The sequence below is a fragment of the Denticeps clupeoides genome, chromosome 3 (assembly GCF_900700375.1).
Source record: "Denticeps clupeoides chromosome 3, fDenClu1.1, whole genome shotgun sequence".
Classification (NCBI taxonomy): domain Eukaryota; kingdom Metazoa; phylum Chordata; class Actinopteri; order Clupeiformes; family Denticipitidae; genus Denticeps; species Denticeps clupeoides.
In genome coordinates this window covers 26195767-26221032 of record NC_041709.1, presented here as the reverse complement: position 1 = coordinate 26221032, position 25266 = coordinate 26195767, and the positions used below count along the sequence as shown (strand labels likewise).

The 25266-nt window shown below is 44.4% G+C and overlaps 3 protein-coding genes across 3 annotated transcripts; 1 reads left to right on the top strand and 2 right to left on the bottom strand.

Moving 5' to 3' along the window:
• The first annotated feature begins 9266 nt into the window (after nt 1–9266).
• LOC114785183 (rho-related GTP-binding protein RhoU) lies at nt 9267–11104 on the top strand. The gene is made up of 3 exons (XM_028971037.1): nt 9267–9471; nt 9521–9579; nt 10267–11104. Exons 1-3 carry the CDS (start codon nt 9267–9269, stop codon nt 10777–10779), a joined length of 777 nt encoding a protein of 258 aa, XP_028826870.1. The 3' UTR covers nt 10780–11104.
• Nucleotides 11105–16477: 5373 nt separating this feature from the next.
• Nucleotides 16478–21220, bottom strand: ccsapa (centriole, cilia and spindle-associated protein a). Its single transcript, XM_028973886.1, has 4 exons — nt 21107–21220; nt 20263–20635; nt 19734–20023; nt 16478–18296 (listed from the first exon to the last, which is right to left on the bottom strand). The coding sequence occupies exons 2-4, from the start codon at nt 20612–20614 to the stop codon at nt 18117–18119; spliced, it is 822 nt and encodes a 273-aa protein (XP_028829719.1). The 5' UTR covers nt 20615–20635; nt 21107–21220; the 3' UTR covers nt 16478–18116.
• Nucleotides 21221–21948: 728 nt separating this feature from the next.
• On the bottom strand, nt 21949–24688 carry LOC114785348 (actin, alpha skeletal muscle 2-like). Its single transcript, XM_028971485.1, has 7 exons — nt 24417–24688; nt 23770–23909; nt 23353–23677; nt 23087–23248; nt 22820–23011; nt 22547–22728; nt 21949–22464 (listed from the first exon to the last, which is right to left on the bottom strand). The coding sequence occupies exons 1-7, from the start codon at nt 24685–24687 to the stop codon at nt 22321–22323; spliced, it is 1416 nt and encodes a 471-aa protein (XP_028827318.1). The 5' UTR covers nt 24688; the 3' UTR covers nt 21949–22320.
• Nucleotides 24689–25266: the final 578 nt, after the last annotated feature.

Here is a 25266-nt window from a genome sequence, read left to right as displayed (position 1 = left end):
CTCTCCGCGGACCGTCGTGCGTTTGTCTCTGGAGTGCAGGCGCCTGCGTCCCGTTATATACCGGGCGCCACATGCCGGGGTAATAACATGCAAATGACCCCCCCCCTCACACACACACACACCAAATCTGTCTCTGGTTCTCACAATGAGGTGCCTCTCCAAAAAAAAAAAAAAGACTGAAACGGTACCTCCCTTTCCCACACGCCGCAGTAAATACTCTCTCTCTCACACACACACACACACGCATACACACACACACGCATATACACACACCCACGCGCTCATACAGAGAAACAAGTAGACGTCGGGAAAAAGTTCTGAAAAGTACACAACATCTCATAAACTCGATAATTTCCACACATAATCGGCTTTTTATTCTGTATGTTGTCTGTGTGTGGGGAATATATATATATGTCACGTGGTTCCTGCTCGGTCCGCGTCCCCGCCAGTGGGGACGGATTTGTGCACCTTGCTTTCCCTGCTGCCAGCCTCCCGCCTCTCCCTGCGTGTGCGTGTGTGTGTGTGTGTGTGTGTGTGTGTACGTACGCGCGTGGCGTATGTGATGAGTTGGTGGGTGGGGGTGGGGCTGAAGTGTGTGTGTGTGTGTGTGTGTGTGTGTGTGTGTGTGTGTGTTATTGTGTGCTGGAGGAGTGAGTTTGAGCTCAGCTGTATGGTAATTCGGGCCGCACCTGCTCCCCCAACAATATAACGGGACGAAGAGGAAAAAAATCTTATCGACTTCTTTCTCGCCGCGCATATAAATATATATTTGTTTTTTTTTTTTGTGCCTTTCTAGTTATATTAAATGCAGTTTGTTAGGAGCAGAGGGAGAGAGTAAAAACAGGGGGTCTTAATTAGTTCGTTCATTTAAATGCGATTTCACTCCTCGAACAATACGCCTTGCCCGAGGTCCGTAGTTACCACGAATTTTGTCACTATGTTAAGATATGTGGGGTGCGGAGCGGTTGGGTCCCCCACCCTCTCCAAAAGCGCCCGTTATGAGAAAGTGGACGTGGGGGAGGGCGGGGGATAAGAAAAAAAACACCAGACCATATCTAGATATATATAAAACGCTGGATATTGATGTAAACTCGAAACTAAGTGACGTTTGGACACTTGTCGCCTGGGTCGCGTTGTGATTAATTAATGCCACTGGCTACGTGGACTGGTGTCTTCGTGGGGAAGAATTCCAGAACTCATTCTCCTCCGAGCGTTGGCTGTTTAAGCCGGGCGCTATACTGTATGTGAGGGGGTGTCGGCCGTTCGTCCTTCTCGTTTTCACTGGCTGTGAATGCGCGGGGAGCCCCGGGGGGATTCTCCGTGAAGGGCCACGACACGCCTTCAGACGCGGCCGGGCCCTTACAAGCCATCTGCTCTCGACCAAACGCCGTTTTCTTTCTTTCTTTCTTTCTGTCCTTCTTTCTTTCTTTCTTTCTTTCTTCCTCTCTGTCCTCCTCCTCCTCCTCCTCCAGGCGCGCGTCTTTGCGCACGGCGCGGCCCGCAGCGCGCCGTCTACGCGGGACCGGGAGCACGTAGCGGGGCCTGTAACGGTATGGGCAGCTTCCCCGCGTCCAGATGGCGCGGCGAAGCCAGAAGTTTCGGTCCCAGCGGAGCCGACAGCTCACCAGCGGCCGTGGGAACGTAAACAGCGAGCGCGTCACACGATATCGATCAGATGAAGGCGTGTCACCAGCCCCACAAAACGCGACCCGATGGAGTCGCGGGGTGTCTGTAGTAAAACCGATGGTTTTAATTGCTATGAAATATGGTGATTGGGGTATTACCAGGGGTTTTACAAAACACTAGACAAAACAACAACATTTTGCCGTCAGCAGAACCGAACACCGGTTATTGTGTCTTTGCTACCTGTGAATGCGGCACTCCATTGTCTCCAGGTCTTATTACCCGAGACAGCTGCCCACAGGAGGACGCGGGCCCACCCCACGTCACTCCGGCCGCGTGGCACGTCGTGTAGGCGACGACTGTCGCCGTGTTGCCAGATCGCGACACATCGCCTCCGCAAACACAGTTAGGAAAACAGTGCAAAACGCGGCCCGATATTTGTCGACGTGGCCCAAGGTCAATAAAAACTTTTACTTTACAACTGTAGCGCCCAGTCGTTCGCGGTTCATTTCGGCCCAATCTGGCAACCCCGCTTGGTAGGAGACGCGATTATTCAAATGACGGGCGCGCGTGCGGAGGCGCGGCGGAAGGCGTGGGGTCGCGTGTCGCCGTGCACCGCAACATCTGCCCGCTGGTTTCATGGAAGATGCGTGTCGATTGGATCACGTGGCACTCGTTTTCAGCTTCATATAAATGTACATGGCTTTATAGGCATCGGTTATGTAAATCAGTTTTTTGTGTGGGAGCATCTGCCCTTTGAGGCAACAGATGCAGACACCTGTGCTGCAGGCTGCACATATGCACACATCAACCCCCTTCTCTCCTCTCCTCTCCTCCCTTCCCCCTGCACCTCCTCTGTCTCCTCAGCAGCAGCGGTGGCAGCAGGCGCCACAATGGAGCAGGAGAGCAAACCCCACCTAATCCCCCAGGACCCACGCTCTGTTAGAGACATTGTCACGGCTACTACAGCATGGCCCGCAATGGCCAAACAATCTGTCAAATGACTGCTCACTTCTAGGACATGGCATGGTCTGAAATGGAGTGTGTGTCTCTCTGTGTGTGTGTGTGGGGGGGGGATTCATTTCACACAAATGAATCTGCAGTCACAGACACACACACACAAGGGATCTTCAGTGTCACAAAGAGACAAAAAAGAAAGAACTGAGGAACAAGAGACAAAAATACATTGCCCTGAAGGCCAGCGTATGGCGTTTACTCCTATTGTACAGTGTGTAATGTTCCTGTTACGATGGTAAAGTTCATCCTTTGGGTGAGAAATCCAGCAGAGAAGGAGCTGTTGCGTCCCGACATTAAACCCCAGAGAGATAAGACCTGTGTGGAAAGGTGCAGCAGTGGGTGCTTATGATGCAGCGATTGGGGACAGAAGCCCTTGAGTGAAAAAAACTGTCCCTGAGTTTTTTTTTCTCCCAGAATCCATTCTGCACCTGTTGTGAACGTTGTACCTCAGGAATGCTTTTTAAACACACACAAGTGTCCTTGGGCTGTCTCAGGGGGACGAGGGGAGTTGAGCAGACACTGAAGTACAGAAGGTGGACAGGAGAGGGGGAAGGGGGGTCTATCCTTTTCTCTCTTCCACCCTTTTCAAGGGGAGGCCTGGCCTGGGACCTCTGTCCAAAATGGCTGGCCTCGGGGGGAATGGTCCCCTTTTGTATCGAGATGGCCGTGCAAGCTGGACACACAGCTGCCAGGACTCAGGGGCTAGGACAGCTTGTCCGGCACAATGCCGGCACATAACACCCCAGGGGTCCTGGGCCTCTATCTATTAAGCCTCTCCTTCCTATTCATGACCAGGCCATCTCTGATATGCACAAACATGTTTTCATCAAACTTTAATGAAGAGGAACTTCACCGAAGAGATGTGTTTTTTTTGTCTGTAAATATGTCCCATTGTTATTGGTATTTGCTAAATAGCTACCATACTTTCATTCAATATTTAAAAGAGCAAATGTGGTTTAAAGGCTTATTCTAGTTATTAGATGTGTTGTGGGTTTAGAACAGCTTTTCCAACACTTAGAATGTTCTTATTTAAAACTATGAAATACCTCAAACATCGTCTCATCTGAAGCAATGTTCTGAATTGTCCATACGGGACAGAGTCCAGATGTCTATTATTACAGCATAAGCTCAAGCCTCCATCAGTGTCTGTTCAAGTCAAGACTTCCATCATCTTTTTCTTTCTTTCGTCAGGGGTCAACACAGCAGACCCTCCCCATTTCCTTTGGACTGGCACCAAGAAATACACTGTTCCGTGCGTCCCTAGTGGGACGTACAAGGCATTTAAGCTAGTTGTAGTAGTGCCACAAGAATTTTCACCCCTGCAGGTGTGTGTGTAGTTTACATAAGAATGAGAGGACAGCGATGTTCCTGAGTCCCGCATTTACCTTTTTTTGACACTACTTTTGACCTGGACCATAGTGCAGCACTAGATAAGATAAGATGATCCATTATAGGTTGGAAATTTACATTGTCACAAAAGTGGACAATAAGATAATCATGTCGACAGTATAATTTAAAAAGTTCACTACACTCATAAATAATCTTGAAATAACTGGATGAGTGTATTACAAAATATTTGAAAATATATACATATATGTGTGAATGAATAATAATAATAATAATAATAATAAAATAAAGTGAAGTGATTGTCACATGTGATACACAGCAGCACAGCACACAGTGCACACAGTGAAATTTGTCCTCTGCATTTAACCCATCACCTGAGTGAGCAGTGGGCAGCCATGACCGGCGCCCGGGGAGCAGTGTGTGGGGACGGTGCTTTGCTCAGTGGCACCTCAGTGGCACCTTGGCGGATCGGGATTCGAACCGGCAACCTTCTGATTACGGGGCCGCTTCCTTAACCGCTAGGCCACCACTGCCCTATATGTTTGTATACATAATATACTAAGCATGGGACTTGTTGGCTGGTGAAAGGACAAAGTAGACAAAAAAAACACAATCTTTAATGATTTTTATGCATAGTGTGTGGCTCCTCCCATTTAAAAATCTGTCTATAAATAAGTATAATTAAAAATGGCATTCTGGGAGACAGAAATAATTACACCAAGTGTTTGATACCCTTTTCTACCTATAATGTGTAACAAAGACCACAAGGTTCCTTGAATTCCCCTGAAATTCACTTTTTGTTCCTTAGTTGTATACAGGGCCACCAGAAAGTATTCACAGCCCTTCACTTTTTTTTCTATGTGTTACAGCATTATTCCAAAATAGATTTGAGTTAAGTTTTCCTTTACAAAATCTATCGACAAATAGATGTATTGTAGTATAGACAGTACTACAATACTTAAACACCCTGCCTTGGGTGAGTCCAAACTTAATTTGCTTTGGTGCAAATTAAAGTGACAACAAGGGTACCGGAGAGGCAACAGCTTTACAGCTGGGAGTGGTGGCCACAGACAATCATGATGTCCTTAAATATCCTGAGTGATATTCAAATTCAAATTCAAATTTTATTTGTCACATACACAGTCATACACAGTATGATGTGCAGTGAAATGCTTTCTGCAACTGCTACAGATATGTCTCTAGTTCTGTGTTTTGACAGTGTCCCTGTCATGTCCACATGACGTGGTATCTGAGGGGAAGCAGTGGCCTAGCGGGTAAGGAAATGTACCAGTTATCAGAAGGTTCGAATCCCAAACCAACCACCAAGGTGCCATTGAGCAAAGCACTGTCCCCACACACTGCTCCCTGGGCGCCTGTCATGGCTGCCCACTGCTCACCAAGGGTGATGGTTAAATACAGAGGACACATTTCACTGTGTCGCCGTGTGTTGTGCTGGGTATCACAATGAAAATCTAATGAAGGTTTACCAGTAGAGTCTCTAGAGCATGGAGGAGATTCCAGGAAATACTGTGAGCACTAGACAAGGTCAAACAAAACCAAACAAAACCATCAACCCAGCTTGCTAGAAGTCTATAGGAGTATACAGGTGATCGCCAATGATAACATTTTAAATAAATACAGTTAAAATAGGTTAAAATAACTACATGGATATCAGGTGAAGTAGTATGAGAAAATGTGATTGCTTTAGTAAAGATAATTTAGATAATTAATCTATGTCCACACAGGTCCACATCAGTGTCATGTCCGATGAAGATTTTCTAAGGAAAAAAAGGACATCTGCCTAGAGTCACAGCTGGAAACAGAGCGTTTACTTATATAACTCCAAAACTACAGGGGGTTGGGGAGAGTGGCCAAACATTTTACTCAAGTAAGAGTACAAAAGTATCTAGTGATAAAACTACAAGTAATGAGTAACTGCTGGATTGTAGTATCTCATTTATTTTTGAGAAATGAAGAAAAACTATAAATGTACTAATTCTGCTATTTCAAAATAATAACATCTTATTAAAGTATGATTTCTAGTAATTAATGGACTAAATCTGGGCACCAAAGCTAGTTTACATATGCTAATTATATACCGTTAATTCCTTCCTCTATAGGATTGTATAGGTCTACTTAGCTCATTGCACCATTTAACAAAATGTTTAAAACACTAAAAGGGTTGATGTGAAAGACTGGGATTCTGTATTCTGCACCGAAAAGGAAGCAAGTCACCAGCGGTTAAGGAAGCGGCACCGTAATCAGAAGGTTGCCGGTTTGAATACCGATTTGCCAAGGTGCCACTGAGCCAAGCACCGTCCCCACACACTGCTCCCCTGGTGCCTGTCATGGCTGCTCACTGCTCACTAAGGGTGATGGTTAATAGCAGAGGACACATTTCGTTGTGTCACTGTGTGCTGTGCTGCAGTGTTTCAAAATGACAATCACTTCACGTCACTGGTTACAGTCCATCGGGACATGTCCGTGTCGGGTCACATTTTAATCTGGTCACCCTGCATATACAGACGTGAATACGCAGGACTGAAAATGTTCTGCTGATGGACACTCATAGCTGCACTTGATCTTCCCTTTTCATTGGGTCGTGAGGATTTTGCTGTTAACTTTTTCAGAAAATTTCACATCGTGTTCTTGTATCCAGGTCATGTCCAGACACCAGGCTGTCTGTGTTGCCATGTGTCTGACGGACTCTCATTTAAATTCAGCAGAATGGAGGATTTGCGTTATATTGATGAACATCAGTTGATGTCATTTGATCAGCTGCATTTTGATAAAAACACATTTGTTCATCGAGTGCCGTCAGAGGAGTTTAAAAAATCCAGGAATACATGTAAGGGTATTCACATATAATATAGAGTGGTTTGTAAATACAGGTTTATTGGTTTGTGAGCAAATGTAACAGCAATGACATTTGTGCATCGAGAAATGCGTTTTTGTGAATGGGGTTACATTTTTTTGAAAGTCATGAATTATATTTGTGAATCTTGTTACATTTGTTGCTGAATCAAGAAATATATTTATGAAAGGTGTGATATATATATTTTTTTAACTAAACTATCTATATGGAGTAGAGTTTCTAATTCACAAATGTACTCAAGTGGCATTGTAAACTTATTCTTAGAAGAACTTTTTTTTTTTTTAAGTTACTCAAGCAAATGTAACAGAGTAAATACCCACCCCTGAAGTTATGGAACAGAGTTATATCTAAATTAAAAACTGTCCGATATAACCAGGCACGCCCTTATGCCCTTCTGTCATCATTAGCAATTCTACAATAGTTACTACCACTGGCTGTTACAAAAGTAATACTTCCACTTCATGAAACATCCTCCTTTGTTAGATCCAATCCTCTGCTGTCACGTGCACCAATCTACTGGCAGGAATGATCACAATTCAGGCAACTCCTGGAACGATGAAAACCACACAACCCAGGGTAATCCAGTGGAGGGGGAGCTTCTGAGTTTAGGCCCTTTATCTAATGTTGTGTTTAATGTAAACAGAACGTGGTTTGTTTCTCTGGAGCTTGTAGCATATATGAGCACATGTGAGACATACACACTACCACATCACATTATGATTGGGGCAGGACGATAAAAATGTAAGACCAACAAAAACCATGCAAAACATGTTCAGGCCTTGTCTTGTTCCTCCATGAAAACTTGCCATATTTGAATAAAAGCTGTAAGTGTGGCCAGGGTGGAGGAGGGTCCTACAGACATCCTGCCATGTGAGGGAACTTCTTTCTCTTCCCTCAATAAAACCGTCCCTCCTTTTTTTATCTACCATTGTGAGTTTGATCCTAATGACGCCTGTTCCAGCTTTAATTAAAAACAGCACACAGGTCATTAAAGCCCAAGGTCGTTCCCATGGTCCGCTGAAAACCTGGACAGCAGGCGCGGGAGTCGAGACAACGCCCCCGTGGCACACGCCTGTTGACCGGGTGACAAAGCGAGTGTGTGACATTGCAGCGCCCCAGTGACCTGCTGCTGCCCCACACACACAGTGCTCCACCCCCTCCTCCTTCCTCCACACACACCCACCCCTCCCCATACATGCACACAGCAGCTTGGAGTCCATGTTGTCCGGAAAGAAAGCCCCATGTCCCACCTCTTCTGATCAATTTTACCAACTCGCCCCTCCCCACCAAGACTTATGCACACACAAGGACGCCGTCAGCTGCTGGGGTGCAAACCCATCAGTGTGTATGAGAAGGCGACACACACACACACACACACACACACACACACTGATTACCATTCACCAAGGAGGGGCCTCTAATTCAGCGATTCACATGCAGACAGTATATCTCATTTTCAGCGTGTGTGGGTGGGGTAATATCGTGTATGTGGGGGTGTACGTGTGTGTATGTGTGTAGCTGGGAGGGTGCCTGCCAGGGTCACTCTGTCCTGGGAAAGTTAGGCTCTCCATTTAAATCAGCACATGTTGTCTCCTTCTGGTGGCTGCGGTGAATGTAGCCGGTGACAGATGGCCGCAGCCCATTACTACAGACTCCCAGCTCGCCCGGCCCGGAGGGAGCGGTGAGGGAGACGCGGCCGCGCTCAGCTGATCTCGTCCTGTACAGACAGAATGACAGGGAGAGTCAATATAAAAAAAGGGAAATCAGATACACGCTGGATACAACTTATGACCACACAACACAATTTAAACTATATATTTACCATAAAATGAGGTTAATTGCCCTTTAAGACATGGACAATAGCATTTAATGAGTTGCCAAGGTAACACAACCAAAAAAAAAAAAAAAAAAAGAGAGAGAGAGAGAAAGATCTTCCTGAACAACAGCAACTTGACTAATGGCAGGACAACAATGCTCTCCATAGCAACGGTGACTTTCGGGGAGAAAGCGACCATCCTCTTCCTCCCCCCACCGCGCCCCTCCTCCATCTGCTGCCAACATTCAGGCTTCCAACATTGTAAGTCCTAATTGCTCGGCAGAAAGGCCCCGAAGACTCATATTTAAGGTTACATTTAAACTGCACACTTTTTATTGTGCCTTTTATTCAAATGATAGCCTAAACACCCAAAGACGGTTCTGCAAGAGTGACGTTGTAACGACACGTGGCCACCAGGTGGCGCTCTAGGGGAAGAAAAGTTCCACCGACCCGCAGAAACGTGGACTCAAATCTCTTTAATACGCGTACTCGGCGCGCATTAGTCCCGTTTTTTGCTCCGGACGGCAGGCGGTGAGCATCTTACAGCCCTCCACAAGCCGAGAAACGCGCCATGAAGACGGAATGAAAATGCCGCTGCCGGACGCTGACGAGGTCGCGCCTCCGATCCCCCCGAGGAGGGGGCGGCCTGTCCCCAAGCGCCGCTCTCCTGTCCCCGCGGCCGAGCGCAGGGTGACGTGCGTGCTGGTGGGCGACGGCGCCGTGGGCAAGACCAGTTTGGTCGTCAGCTACGCGACGAACGGCTTCCCCGCCCAGTACGTCCCCACGGGGCACGGTGGCGCGTCCGAATCTAATTGTCACGCGTGTGCACTGTTCTCTTCCAGCGCTGGTCTCCGTGGACGGGACGCCGGTGCGACTTCAGCTGTGTGACGTGGCCGGACAGGTACCCACGCAGAACGGCGGAAAAGTGCTGCAGATTTACAGCATTTATCAGACGTCCTTATCCAGAGCGACTTACAATCAGTAGTTACATGGACAGTCCCCCCCAAGAGACACTAGGAGTTAAGTGTCTTGCTCAGGGAGCACAATGGTAGTAAGTGGGACTTGAACTTGGGTCTTCTGGTTCATAGGCGAGTGTGTTACCCCACTAGGCCACTACCACCCCAGCAGATGCTCTGCTGGTGCAAAGAAAACACCAACTTATTCCATCCTGCGTTTTTTTAACACATGGAAAAAGGGAACACCAGCTAAATCTGTTTAGTGTCGCCGTGATGTGAATAAAACCCAACTAACCTGCTGTCAGTAGGAACTTACAGTTTAAAGAGTTATTTTACTGCAGTAATGAAAAAACAAATAACAGCTACAGTTTACTGTTTTCAGTGCATCCACACATTATAAAGTTGAACTCCGGCTAATTTACAAAAATTGTCCAAAAAAGTTTTCCCTCTGTTATTTTCTGCCGAATTGGATGAGAGTGTCAGTGTAAGGCAACTTGTCTGAACGCGTGTCCGATGTAGTTCGTGGTTTTGTTGGTGTAGGTAATAGAGCTGTTGTGTCTGTATGGCTTCACGCAGAGCTTTACATTTTCTTTGTGTAATCCGAAAACCTGCTGAATGCATCTCCTCTGCAGGACAATTTCACACGACTGCGGACGCTCTGCTACAGAAATGCCGACGTCTTCCTCCTCTGCTACAGCGTGGTGCAGCCTTTATCCTTCCGCAACGTGACAGGCAGGTGGGCTTCTGAGATCCAGCACTTCTGCCCGGGAGTGCCTATCATCCTTGTCGGCACGCAGTCTGACCTGCGGGAAGACGTCCATGTTCTAATCCAACTCGCACAGAGCAGCGAGCAGCCTGTGAGTCTGCAAGAAGCCCAGAGCTGCTCCCAAAGCATCGGTGCAATTACGCACACTGAATGCTCAGCGCTAACCCAAAAGAATCTCAAGGAGGTGTTTGACGCCGCCATAATGGCAAGTCTGCAGAACGCAGAGACGCTTCAGCAGAGACAGCGTCTGAGGAGAACCCCCGACAAAATCTGGAAACTGTCAGAGTCCTGGTGGAGGAAGCTCAGCTGCACAGCTGAATCCGAGTCCTGTGCTGAGACTCCATCTTTATCACGCACACGTGACCTTCATTCAGAGTAGGAGTTATGACCAAAACCCTTACATTCATCGTTATGAAGTAAAAACAAAAAAAGGCCAAAGGTCACCGAAGACAGTGATGTCATCAGTGTCATGGAACTCTCTCTGTCCATTTTAAATGCCGGTAGGAGACAGTCTAATTGTGATTTAGTGTGCCAGTGTTGAGTGATGCTGTTGTTATTGAGGAATGGAATTTTTTGACATCACTTAACATTAATACGAGTTCCCCTAGCCTGTCTATGGTCCTGCAGTGGCTAGAAATGGTGATAGGTGTAAAGAGAGCATTGGTTATTCAGTTTCACCATTCAGAGAGCAGCAGCTCAGATGGTCGGATCTGGAATTGTCCCCTTATGACGTCATAAAGGGAAAGGTTACCTCCCATTTGTCATGCTTTTTCCGCCCAGAGAATTTCCCAACCCAACGTTACCTCCACGGACCATCATGGCTTGAAAATGTGCAAAGCATTACAGTTGCTTGGTGATTGGATCACAATGATCACAAATTTTTTTTGTTACGTCATGTGACACTCTGAAAATACAGTATTCTTTGAATACCCACTCAACTTCTATAGGCTGCTTTCCTCATCATTAGCATTTAAAGCTACAGACACTGAAACTGCACATCCTGGAGAAATCTCATTGTGGGACTGGATCAAAGTGGCTATAATTCTGCACCAAGTCGGAATTTTGGAAAGAGACTTCAGATACAGTATTAGGGGACCAACAAGACCAATATAAAAGTAAAAAAACTTTAAAGACCACAATCAGAGACCATTGTTGTGACAAGATTTGCCAAGATCTATTATCAATATTGCAGTAGCTATTTAACCAAATCTACAGATAACCTTGTCACACAAGTATATGAACATTGCTGAGACTTTTATCGACACATCGTAATTGTTTTATTTATGTTTTGTTAATTGTATATTTATTTTATATTATTTATGTGTCAGCAAAATAGCTAATTTTACTGATTGTTTACAGTCCAACGTTCACATTGACTTACTGTAGCTAATAAAATGTTTGGCGTAAAACATTTTTGTTTGGTGCATATATAACATAGTATTTATGTTGCTTTATGCAAATACTTTGGAATTAAAATCTAAGCAATGGAACATTGTTACTGTAAAATTGCATACTTAATTCAGGTATTATTACCAGATTTTGTATTTTCTACCACTGTTCCATTCCGAATTATTCGTTATTATTACTAGGCAGCAAAAAGGAGTGGCAATTCTCGCAATTCTCTCACAATAATAAAAACGCGTCACCTGATGAAGGGGGCCAAGAATTGTAAATCAAACTAACATTTTATTAAAAAAAATTAACATTTAATAAAACAAACGTGCAACATGCAAAACACAGAAAGCATGGTTACTATAGTTACTGACCACTAATTTAGTAGCCTGACTCAAATGATAAACAGAGCCCGACCCGGGCCAATATTTACAGCTCTTCTTCAGGCCTTCGCTCATTTGGATTTGTTAACGGGAGGTTAAAACATTACAGCTCCTGCTATCATGGTCACATCACACATGTTTACTGCTTCACTACTGCTTACGGAGGAAGTGGAGGTTGAGGAGTTTTAAAAGTGGCATTGGGGCACAGAGAGGCGCGCTGACTGACGCCACCAGCTCTTATCCTGTAATAAGACCAGACAGGGACCACCTGCAATGGATTAGCGTCCCAGATCCGCTCTTCGTCTAATACCTTTGTACACACACACACACACACACACACACACACACACACACACACACACACACACCTGCGCAGAGAGGTTAAACGTCGGTGTTCAGCCCCGTCCTAGTGACACACTGATAAAATCACGCACTCCTGGAGAATAAAGATTCCAGTGACCCAGTGGGACGTGTTGTTTTTACCGAAGCAGAAGATTAAGACAACCTTCCAAAAGCACAAACTGGTTCCTGCAAATCAAAACACACCTTTGCATGTGAAACAACAGAAAAAGAATGTCAATTTGTCGTTGTACTCGAAGAAAATCGAGCGAGCATAGGAAACATTATAATTTTCCATGACATTAGGAATCAGGGGACAGCATCTGGTGAAAACACCCCCAATCTGGGGTATTTACATGGTGGATGAAGAAGAGAACAGGGAAATTCACGTTTTTACCACTAGAGACCAGTCTTGCTTCACTTACTGGTCTACATTTACCGCATTTATCAGACTGCGAATCAGACAACCATTTCACAGGTTCGAACCGCACTTACTACCGTTGTGTCCCTGAGCAAGACACTTAACCCTGAGTGTCTCCAGGGGGACTGTCCCTGTCACTACTGAGTGTAAGGCGCATCTGATAAAAGCTGTAAATGTTGCTGATAGCGAGTCACTATACATTTGTGCAAATATTCCATGGTAGTAGCCTAGTGGGTAACACACTCGCCTATGAACCAGGACACTCGCCTATGAACCAGGAGACCCAGGTTCAAGTCCCGCTTACTACCATTGTGTCCCTGAGCAAGACATTTAACCCTAAGGTGCTCCAGGGGGACTGTTCATGTAAATACTGATTGTAAGTCGCTCTGGATTAGGGCGTCTGATAAATGCTGTAAATGTAAATGTAAAAATTACCTGCCAATTACAGTGAACAAATTTCATTCCAGCCACCAGGTTGTTTACAACATGAACCATGTCTGGACAAGATTTGATGTTGAACAAAATAATTGTTGTCTATCAAAACTGAGAATATTTCTAAATGACCTTTAACTTTTGAATGACAGCGTGTAATCATTCTTGTCATTTGCTAGTGAACGTATTTTTGGATATATTCAGATTATGCAGTATAGTCATGAGACACTGTGCTCAGACCTAGACAACATTGCAATAAAAAGTGCAAGACAGTGCGCCAAATCACATAAAAACATATAGAACAGAACAATAAGCAAGACAATAAGAACGATTCCATTGGCTGTAATAATTCCAGAGATTGATAGCATTCAACAAACAGCTTGTGCTATTGAGGTATTTGTGTTGTTATGGTACGTGTACATTCACTGGTGAAATGAATCAAGCATCTGTGTCCCATGATGGACAAAGCAGGTATGTTTTGGTGGCAAAAGGGGGACATAGTCAATATCAATAATATGTCAGGGCGGATTGGTGTATATTTATACACAGAAATAGTGTATTGAAATCATGGATAAGTAGTATTCACTTGATCAGGAAAGGTGTAAGAAAGATGTTAGCGAGCGTTCTCAATTTGGCCTGGGAAACAGATTCGTGACGCAGTTTGTGGCTTTAAATCCAACCAAAGTGACCATGAGTGAAGTACTGTCACATGTCACACCCTCACATGTGGCAGCCCCTTAACTGCGCATTTCATCACATGCATTGTGCAAAATAAAAAAATCTTATATCAGAATTGCACGAGCACAAAAGTCTCTCCTTTACTTAAAATACATCACTAATGTCCCCAAACAGTCAAGGCATTAACCTTCCAAACTCTTCAACCAAACAAGCAGCTCCAAACAGCTGAAAGTGCTCCTACTATCGAGTTCCACCTTCATGGACTAAGGGGTCTGGTGCAAGGGAGCAGGGTCACCGAGGGGATCTGTGACAGCTCCTATATTTAGCCTGCAGAGTCACCACTTTGCTGGTGGGCTTCCAGTCCCCAATTTTGGTGCTGGAGCCCTTCAGTACTGTCATGCTTTAAATAGAGGGGGTTAGAAATGAAGTAGTCTGAGGAGGAGCAGGGTATTTAATCTAAGGGAACGTCAGAAGCTGAGAACTGCTGTTGCATTAATTATCCACTTATTAAGGATTTCCTCATGTTCAGAATGCCTTTAGCCTCATCACTAGTGATTGTAATCTTTAGTTGCCTCCCTACAACCAATACAAGTGAAGGAAGCATCAGACAGCTAACAGCCTAAATGTATTTTGGAACCATGTTTGTAACACTTACAAGCTGCTGCCAGACTTTATTTATAATGTGTGAGAGATAAAAGGTCAGGGAGACGGCATTGTGATGATTCTAATCGTAATTCAATTCGCTATGGAAATGGAACTCAGTCCTCATTCCAGGAGATAGTGTAGGAGATGCTGGAGATGCCAATTCCTTTCAGTCACTAAGGGATGTTGACAGCTCTATCAGAACACCGTTAATCACGTATGTGATACTCGCAACCCCTTTTTCAAACGCATTAACAATGGTACAGGCACACAAAGCATTGACTCAACAAATACAAATACTACAGCTGGGGCCAAAAGATTGACACAAAGTTTGCTGCTTCCATTTTTTTATTATGGCAATTTCATATACTCCAGAATGTTATTGCAAACTCCCTCTTTGCCATAAAATTAACGTAATCCCAAAAAATTCATTTCCACGGCATTTCAGCCCTGCCACAAAAGGACCTGCTAAGATCATTTCAGTGATCCTCTTGTTAACACAAGTGAGTTTTGAGAAGCACAAGGCTGGAGGTCATTCTGTCATGCTGACTGAGTTAAAATAGCAGACTGGATGCTTTAAAAGGAGAGTGGTGCCTGAAATCATGGTTACCTGCAAGGAAACATGTGCAGTCAATATTGCATTGGATAAAAAGGGCTTCACAGGCAGGATATTGCTGCTACTAAGATTACACCTAAATCAACCATCAGATCATAGAAAACTTCAAGGAGAGACGTTCAAGGGTGGTGAAGAAGGCTTAGGGTACCCTAAAAAGTCCAGAAAGCACCAGGACCTAAAGATGATTGAACTGCGGGATCAGGGTTCCAACAGGACTGGAGTAAAGTCATTCTTTCTGATTGTTTGGTGCATCTGGAAAAATGATTGTCCGGAGAAGAAAAGGTAATGCTACCATCAGTCGTGTCATCCTGAAGCATCCTGAGACCATCCATGTGTGGGGCTGCTTCTCATCCAAGGGAGTGGGCTCACTCATAATTTTGCCTAAAAACGCAGCCATGAATAAAGAATGGTACCAAAACATCCTCCCACAGCATCCAAGAACATTTTGGCGAAGAACAATATCTAATCCAGCAAGGCCAAAGTGACAACTAAGTGGCTCAGGGAACAAAAATATGCCAGGAAACTCCCCAGAACATAATCCAATTGTGTACTGTCAAGTGAAAAGTGAAAGTGAAGAGATTGTCATTATGAAACATTGCATTACACCACACAATGACACAACGAAATATGTAATCTGTATTTAACCATAGTGAGCAGTGGGCAGCCATGAAAGGCTCAGTGTGGGGGAGCAGTGTGTGCTTTGCTCAGTGGCACTTTGGTGGCTTGGGGATTCGAACCGACAGCATTCTGACTATGGGTCCGCTTCCTTACCCGCTAGGCCACCACTGCCCACAATAGGTGGGTAGACAAAGAAAAACCCACAAATTCTGACAAACTCCAAGCACTGATTATGAAGGAATGGGGTGCCATCAGTCAGGATTTGGCCCAGAAGTTGATTGACAGCATGCAAATATTGCCTTTTTGTATAATAAGTCTTATTGCCAATAAAAGCCTATGAACTTCAATACGCCACAGAAATAACTGACAAAAAGATCTAAAATACTAAAGCAGGAAACTTTGTGAAATGATTTATCCTTAAAACTTTTGGCCACAACTGTAGACGTCTTCTTTGATGGAAGATGAGAACCAGTCACATTTTGTGTGAAATGGGCACAATGCCTGAATCTGAAATCTTCCTAATGAGATTTAATTGTAAAAATCACCACACAGCTACTCATACGTAAACATTATTTATTCACAGCAAAGCCTGCAAGTAGATTTCCACACAATGCTCAACATGAAAATATATATATATAACTGTGCATGTTAATACAATTACAAAGTGATTAAAAATGTAAACATTGTCTGCTGCAAGAAGAGAAGTCTATATAATACAAATATTCTGTTATAATAATGTTTTCTATTGCAAATAATTTTATTTCTGAAAGCGCAATTGTGAATAATGAAGTACGCTTCTAGTTAAACCTTTCTATTTCTTTGCTGTTAAAAATGATTGTGCACACATTTGAAACATAAGAAATCATATCTATAACAAAGTGCGCCTAATTGGATGTACTCCTGAGATGCAGGTGATATTAATGCAAAATAATGAGACACGCACTGTCCAATAAATTAATTGTATGGTTCAATTAAATTCTACTAATTACCCCATGAGAGAGAAATAACATTTCATGATCAGCATACAATAAATAAATACATAAAAACTCTATCATCCCATAAATATACATAATTTCCATAAAATAAACAGTGAGAAAATACAGATACATTCTGTGGTGAGGGTGAGGTGACATCGGTGTCATTTACACTGTTTTCAGTAAACAGTGTACTGAAACAATCAGCCAGGAAAAAGAAGACATTAAAAGTGTCACTCCACATAACAGTTACAGTTAACCTGAAAAACTCAACTTCTTGATGAAATATGTGACAAATATTTAACCCAAAGCACGTCCAACTTAGACAGATCACCCAGCATCTGAATATTGTGCAATAAGATTGCTTCCATTCATATCTGAACGCAAGCATCAACAGTCTGTGAATATGACCATAACTGGTTGCTGGTTTATGAATGCCTATTATCAGATGGCCTAACCTATCAACAACATTCAAAATGCTGTTCATTTGTAACTAAAACTAGGGTGAACACTGGTTAACTGGGACTATGATGTGACAAGTGCGATCTATGAATTTAGAATTGTATAAAAAACAGCATATTCTTTTTTAAAAATTAGATATAGTAAAAAGTGACATCAAACATAAAATCCTTTGATTGAATTTATAGGATTTGAAAGTGTGAATATCTCATGCAACAATATGTATGCTTTGGTCCATGATGAGGGAACTTTGTGTATATACATTTTTTATAGCTTCTTGGAATGCAATTTAATTTTAATGTGTTATGTGCTCATGCAAAATATTATTGTTATTGTTGTCATTGCAATGTCTCAAATGTATTACTGTATTAAATTTTGCCATAAAAAGGCAAAGGTAAATATGGTCAATATAGTTTAACCTCAAAACTCATGTTTATATCAGTGCCTTTTTTTCTACACCTTTTCAGTATTCAGTTTTGTTTAATCTCCCAGAAATGCCACCAAGTGGACTATATAAACAGTATTTGAAAATATTTTAATTCTGGATATTACTCTGCCATATAACACATTCTTAACTGCAAGACGCTTCCTGAACAATTAAGATACTGAAAATTATAACTAATTACATGCTGCTGCCTCAGTAATATTACCCGAACATTCCACTACACTTTCAAAAACACACCACCAAATCACAAGAACTGAGACTACATGATGGTGACCTGATTGTAGCTCTGGAGCAGAGGTTTTGCCGTACCGCAGATTTCATCTCAGCCGCGCCGAGAAGCATCGCATGTACTCGGTCATCCAGCGATCATCCGCCTGTGAGAGTTCCGACTTGCGGATCTTCTCCAGATCGGCCGAACGTGCCCTCCGCCTATCCAGTCCAGAATCTCGCTTCTGAGAACCTCGCCGAGATGCAGCTGATGTTTCCGATCGATGGATCTGTAATGGTCAATTGGTCCTGGTCAATATAAGAACGATTGTTTCAACACTGAAATCTAAACTGCACATGGAAGACAATGTTCCATGACTTATAGTCATATCTTAATTCTCTTAATTTTTTTGTCTGAGGTTTCAAAGTAGCAACTTGCTATTAATAAATGTCATGCCTTATGAAAACGCTTGCATTTCAACAGTGACATAAAAGGTCCACTATTACCGTTTCGGTGTCTGTAGCTTAAATGCTAACGAGGAGGGGAGCGGCCTATAGAAGTTGAGGTTTGTGCCATTCACCAAGCACAACTGAGGTAATTCAACCACTCAGGTCATCAGTAGAGAGCAGGTTACATGCATTCAAATCAGCAAAATGACATTTTTGCACAGCCAGTTACTAATTTCATTTCATGCAACTGAATACTGCTTTATATAAATATTTGTTCAGAAAACACCCCAGTGCTCAGACACATCGCTTTTGTCTTTTTATTATTATGCAGGCTGAGAGGGGTTCCCAAACCTTTTCATATGACTGTATTTGGCTTAAACTGAAGATGAAAAGCACAAATAAATGCCAAAAGGAAACACACACACACCCCGTTCACACGGCAGCGGAGGGAAGACAACCGAGCTTTGGTTACAAGGCAAGCTTTCATTATTCATCGTTCCTACAGGTAGTATTGCATGTCCTGCTCAGTCTCATTTAGGAAATACTTTATAGCTCCAGTTTTCACTTGTGATTGATTTGCTTTCCGTTCGAATGAAGCAGGTGCGTATACACTGACTACAGCTGACAGAATAAAATGAAGAAACGGCCACTGAGTTAATAATGATGATGACGACGTTATTTGCCAGTCTTAAGAAGGCCAGTTGTGGTCTTTTTTTTTTTTTTTTTTTAATCAGTGCAACTGTTTTCAGCTTTTTCTCTAAGGCCCTGTCCACAGGAGAACGTTGTTTTTCTCTAAAGCAGAAACATTTCTATCCAATCTGGCCTTGCGTCCACACGGGGATGCTGTTTCAGGTGACCCAGAATGGTTATTTTCTCATATGTGTTTGAGAGTGAATTTCTCTTTTCTGTGTGGATGGTAAAACTGCTTTTTTGTGAAAACGCTGGTGTATTTTCACCTGACCTCCAGCCTAAGACAGCACTCGGGACGTTCTCCACGTCTTCATTTCAGATAAAGCTCCTGTGTGAACGCAGGTTTTTTACAACTGAAAAACTAATCTTAGAGAAAAGCGTTCTGGTGTGGAATGGGCCAAATAATCAATAACCCTTGCTTAATTGAACAAATCATTCCATCGAAACCCAAGACTAACTGCTGTTGGTAATGGGACTCTCCACATTTCTAGCTGCCACAGTCATTTACAACACGATTTTTCAATCGTTGTCCATTTTACCCCCTTTTATTAACATGAGCCAAAACATTTGAAAGGTCGTCCACTCACCTCTCCAGCAGAAACAGAGGCACGTATGTTTGGTGTCCTTCTGCCCCTGGTTTCAACGTGTCTCTCGGCCCAGTCGTATTGCAGAGAAGTATTCCTGCTCTCGGTCTTGCTGTGTCTCAGTCTTGTGTTGCCCGGTGGCTGACTTTTAGCCCTCAGTGGCTTTTGAACAATCGACGACTGTGACCCATCGCTGTCACCGAAGCAGGGCACAGAACGAGGAGCATGACGCCTTTGCCGGTGCCTTGGCATCACTTCAGGAAGACCATCTGTCTCATTTTGGTCACCGTTTTCTGAGTGGAAAAGGAATTATCTTAAAAAAATGGTCTCCCACCATCTCTGACAAACACAAACGAGCATCTATCTAACTTCATTCCGATCTAAATGAAATTCTCACAAACTTATCAGTCCACCTCCCAGATCTATGGGATTTTAAAGCAGGTTTGATAGCGGGTTTAAAACATCATTTTCAGTTAAATTACTGTGGACCTGTTGAGTAAAATATATTCATTTTTATGGGATTTTGATCTACCTGTTAGGGAAGAGCTCTCCAAGTTCTCTACAGGTTGCCCATTCACCACTGGCTCCGGGGCATCATGGGAATCGGAGTCCTCTTGTTTGGATTCCTGAAGATGAAGGGGTTTGGACGTTACGGGTTCCACACCGTTTCTGATTTTGGGGCTTGACCTGCCGCTGGAATCAGACCCGCTGTCCCAGCCATCCCAGAACAAGGGTCTGTGGGCTTGTTCAATCACCCTCCGATTCAGCCGGTACTTCACGGAATCTTCATAGCATTTGGAGAAGGTCTCCCATTCCGGATTGCGGAATTTTTTCATATATTCCGACCGGACCTTTTTTGTAACCATCTTGTTATTGCTCGACATTTCATCCGTTTAAATGATGATCTATCAAAGACAAATGTGTTTCAGTATAAGAAGGTTAGAGAGGGGTGAAACACTAGATCCCACTCATCTGAACTGGACAAGCACAACCCTATCTGTCTGCCCACTGTGCCATGCACATTAATATTTCAAAACGTGACTGTAATGGCGTTTCACTATTTACCCATTTTCCCACCTGATTTACCACGTTATAATAATAAGTAATACAGAGGGCGGGATTCCAACCAAATAATAATATGACGCCTGCGTTTATTCTGCCATGCAAATACGGGCTTGGATTAAGCGTGTTTTTGAACGCTGTCCAAGACAGTAATAATCTCCTCGACAATTAGAGTCTGCGGACGAGACGCTTAAGACTTGTGTTGTCCGCGTCTGAGGCGTTTATTAATCGCAGGCCGAGCATTTGCTACAATCATTTGCACGACGTCCGCGCCTCTACCCAACCAGACGGAGGTAAACACGGTCCATTCTCACCCGCTCCCTTCGCTGTGTGGCGTCGTGTAAAAGCCGGCATGTCGGCCGTCCTCCACACGCAGAGCACTGGCGAGAGAGCGGCGCCTGTCAGCGGCGCGCATGCGCAGTCGGGCCGCCGCGCAGCGATTATTGTCGTCACGTGGAACGCGCATGTTCAAGGTGCTGAAAGCAAATGGGGCCCTCACATACGTCTTACAAAAAAATTGAATTGTACCTTGTTCAATGATTTGTAGATGTAGATTGTAGATAAAAGTACATGCTGAGCCCTTACACACATTTTACCAAAAACGTGCAGTTCTAGGCAACATGTGCCATTGCAGAAGCATTAGACAATTTAGAAATCAAATATTTGTTTCCCCCATACATTATTTTCTGTGCCATAATTAGAAACAACAGACAATAATGACCTTCAAATAATTTGATTCCCCCATCTCAGCATTAAATTGAGATTCATTTCTATAACCTGGTTTATTTTTTGCATGTTATGCTTGATTTTATAATATTTCTTAATAACTCCTTTACTATTAAGTACCTTTACCATAAAGAAAAAAAATATTCACATTGTCGTTGAACACTTCACATTCATGATATGGTAATATGGCGGAAATTAGAGGAACAGGTAAGGTACCAGCTATATATATATATATATTTTAAAGAAAATATGTGTTTCCTTTTCAGCTGTTTATCATGTTACCTATTTAAAAGGCTGATTACGGGGAGAATTCCCACACTGTGTTGTAAGATGCCCGATCTAGCCAACAACACTTTTCTATAACCTGGAGCTTTTTAAACATGTAATTTCATCACAGACATCTTTCAATAAGGAGGAACACATGAGAAAATATTTTTTCCCTTAACTTTATTTGTTGGTGTGTGAGTGTTATGTTGGTCAAATGAGAGCGCGTACAGATGTGACGTATGCTGAGCCAACACTGAGGAACCAGAGAAAATAGCAGCGAGCTCATCTTCTAACAACCTGATCTTTCCCAAACAAATTCCGAGTGATGAACGTAGTCAATAAATTAGCATATTTACATTCGCAGGTTGGCAATAACTTCTCGATATTTTCGTCCGCACTCCTTTGTGTTGACGTCCTTCTCTCTGTTGAGCTGTTTTTCTGCATCGCAAAAGAACAGTCTTTGAAAATTGTCCCACCATGCAGCAGGGCGGGCCATTGCTTCTTTCCTGAGTGAGACGGCCTGTGGGCGCTTGGCTTAGAAGCACTTGCGGTGGACAATGCTGGGGCCGGCCTCGTCGTACTCCTGCTTGGTGATCCACATCTGCTGGAAGGTGGACAGGGAGGCCAGGATGGAGCCACCGATCCAAACGGAGTATTTACGCTCAGGTGGGGCAATGATCTACAAAGGGAGAGCAGCAGATGTGAAGATGGGCAGACGGGAGACGGAGAGGTGATTTAAGTGAAAACTACGGAATTCGTACCTTGATCTTCATTGTGCTGGGGGCCAGAGCAGTGATCTCCTTCTGCATGCGGTCAGCAATACCAGGGTACATGGTGGTACCACCAGACAGGACGTTGTTGGCGTACAGGTCCTTCCTGATGTCAATGTCACACTTCATGATGCTGTTGTAAGCAGTCTCATGAATGCCAGCAGACTCCATACCTGTGAGCATCATGTAAACACATTTGTTTAAGCAAAATAAAAATATCGCTATTTCTTTGGTTTGTTAACAAAAACATTGCATCACACTCACCAATGAAGGAAGGCTGGAAGAGGGTCTCTGGGCAGCGGAAACGCTCGTTACCGATGGTGATGACCTGACCATCAGGCAGCTCGTAGCTCTTCTCCAGGGAGGAGGAGGAGGCGGCGGTGGCCATCTCATTCTCGAAGTCCAGAGCCACATAGCACAGCTTCTCCTTGATGTCACGCACGATCTCACGCTCGGCTGTAAAAGCAGAGTTCTTAGCACTCCAACTGCATACTGTACTACAGAGCTGGAACTACGGTGTGCAGAACTCACCGGTTGTGACGAAGGAGTAGCCACGCTCAGTCAGGATCTTCATGAGGTAGTCGGTCAGGTCACGACCGGCCAGATCCAGACGCATGATGGCATGGGGAAGAGCGTAACCCTCATAGATGGGGACGTTGTGGGTCACACCATCACCGGAGTCCAGCACGATACCTGGTGAGAACGGATGTGTGATTATTGGGAACCCAACCAAACACAAACCCACACACACACACACACACATCACTTTTTATCTGTATTTAAATACATGGTCTTACCAGTGGTACGGCCAGAGGCGTACAGGGACAGCACAGCCTGGATGGCGACATACATGGCGGGAACGTTGAAGGTCTCAAACATGATCTGAGTCATCTTCTCACGGTTAGCCTTGGGGTTCAGGGGAGCTTCAGTGAGCAGGGTGGGGTGCTCCTCAGGGGCCACACGGAGCTCATTGTAGAAGGTGTGGTGCCAGATCTTCTCCATGTCGTCCCAGTTGGTGATGATGCCGTGCTCAATTGGATACTTCAGAGTCAGGATACCCCTCTTGCTCTGGGCCTCGTCACCCACGTAGGAGTCCTTCTGACCCATACCCACCATCACACCCTTGTGGCCAGCAGAACAACAAAACACAAAAGTGAGTGGAGAAGAACCAGGTGTAGAAGAAAGATCAGCTGATATTGGTTTGCTGGACCCACCTGGTGACGAGGGCGACCGACGATGGAGGGAAAGACGGCCCTGGGGGCGTCGTCACCGGCGAAGCCAGCCTTCACCAGTCCGGAGCCATTGTCGCACACCAAAGCGGTAGTCTCTTCGTCGTCGCACATCTTGATGGACTCTGTACATGTTTCGCGCACAGTTGTGTCAAGTCGTGTTAATAAAACGAAATCGCAGTTACACGTTTAAACGCGGAACGCGTGTTGGGAACGTCGTGCGTTTTTACGCAAGCAACTACAACGCGACAACAATCCTCATTTACATTACATTTACATTTACATTTACGGCATTTATCAGACGCCCTTATCCAGAGCGACATACAATCAGTAGTTACAGGGGACAGTCCCCCTGGAGCAAGTTAAGTGTCTTGCTCAGGGACACAATGGTAGTAATTGGGATTTGAACCTGGGTCTTCTGGTTCATATGCGAGTGTGTTACCCACTAGGCTACTACCACCCCTCAGGGGAGGTAGTATCCGCTTCTCGTCGCTGTTATCGTCGAATGAATAAAACGCCTTAAAACGGCGAAAAGCTGTATCCTCTCTGGCAGATAAATCATTTCCATTATTTAAAAAGTAAAAAGAGCAAAGCGGAGCAGGAAAGGAATGGAGAGGTCCGAGGCCGCTTACCTGCGGTGGTTCCTGCCTCGGGAGACGCTCGACTGCTGCTGGTTCCAGCTACGGAGGCAGGGGGACCATCCCGGACGCTTTTATTCCCGCGCCGTCCAGGAATTCCTCCCGACCCCCGTCCATATTTGGCGCTGGGACCCCAGTGCGCGGGGGGTGCGCTGGACGCCCCATATATGGAGGCTCGGTGGCCGGGCCGTGTATGGAGAGTCCGGGCTTCAGGTCCCACCGTGAATAAAACAGACCCGAGGCCACCCGAGCAAGACGTGGGCATCCTCCTTCATCCTTCCGGATCCCTTTCCACAGCAATAAAGTGGATGGAGGGTATAACTCAATGATCCATAGATCACACACAAACTTCATTTAAAGCAGCGAACCTAGCAGAGTGTGTGAATATAGATTATGAATTAACAGTGAGGGTCCTGGAAACCCAAATGAAAGGATTTCATTGCATGGGGAAGAATTTCATTCTTCAACTGCACGCTTGAAGAGCACCAGACTGCAGTACTACAGCCAACTGTAAAAGCTGGACTTCTCCTTTAGGGGTTCTCGCTGCTAGAACCCCATATAGGGACACTTCAGTCCCCCCCTATAAAAGCTGTCGTTATTCATTTGGGTTGCCACATTCGACCACCACTATTTTTAGGAAGATTTGCTGAGACATCTGCTGCTGCCTGTACTGCAAGAAGATCAATTGCACCTATTAAGACCCTTCCAAGAGGCCCCCCACACACACACACACACAGCGAGAGTGAGAGAGATTCAGGTTATATTTGGATCTGAATATATAGAGCAAGTATATCAGTTGGAACCCTCAAACACACACAGGGTGAAGAGGGTGGTGGCTACAGTA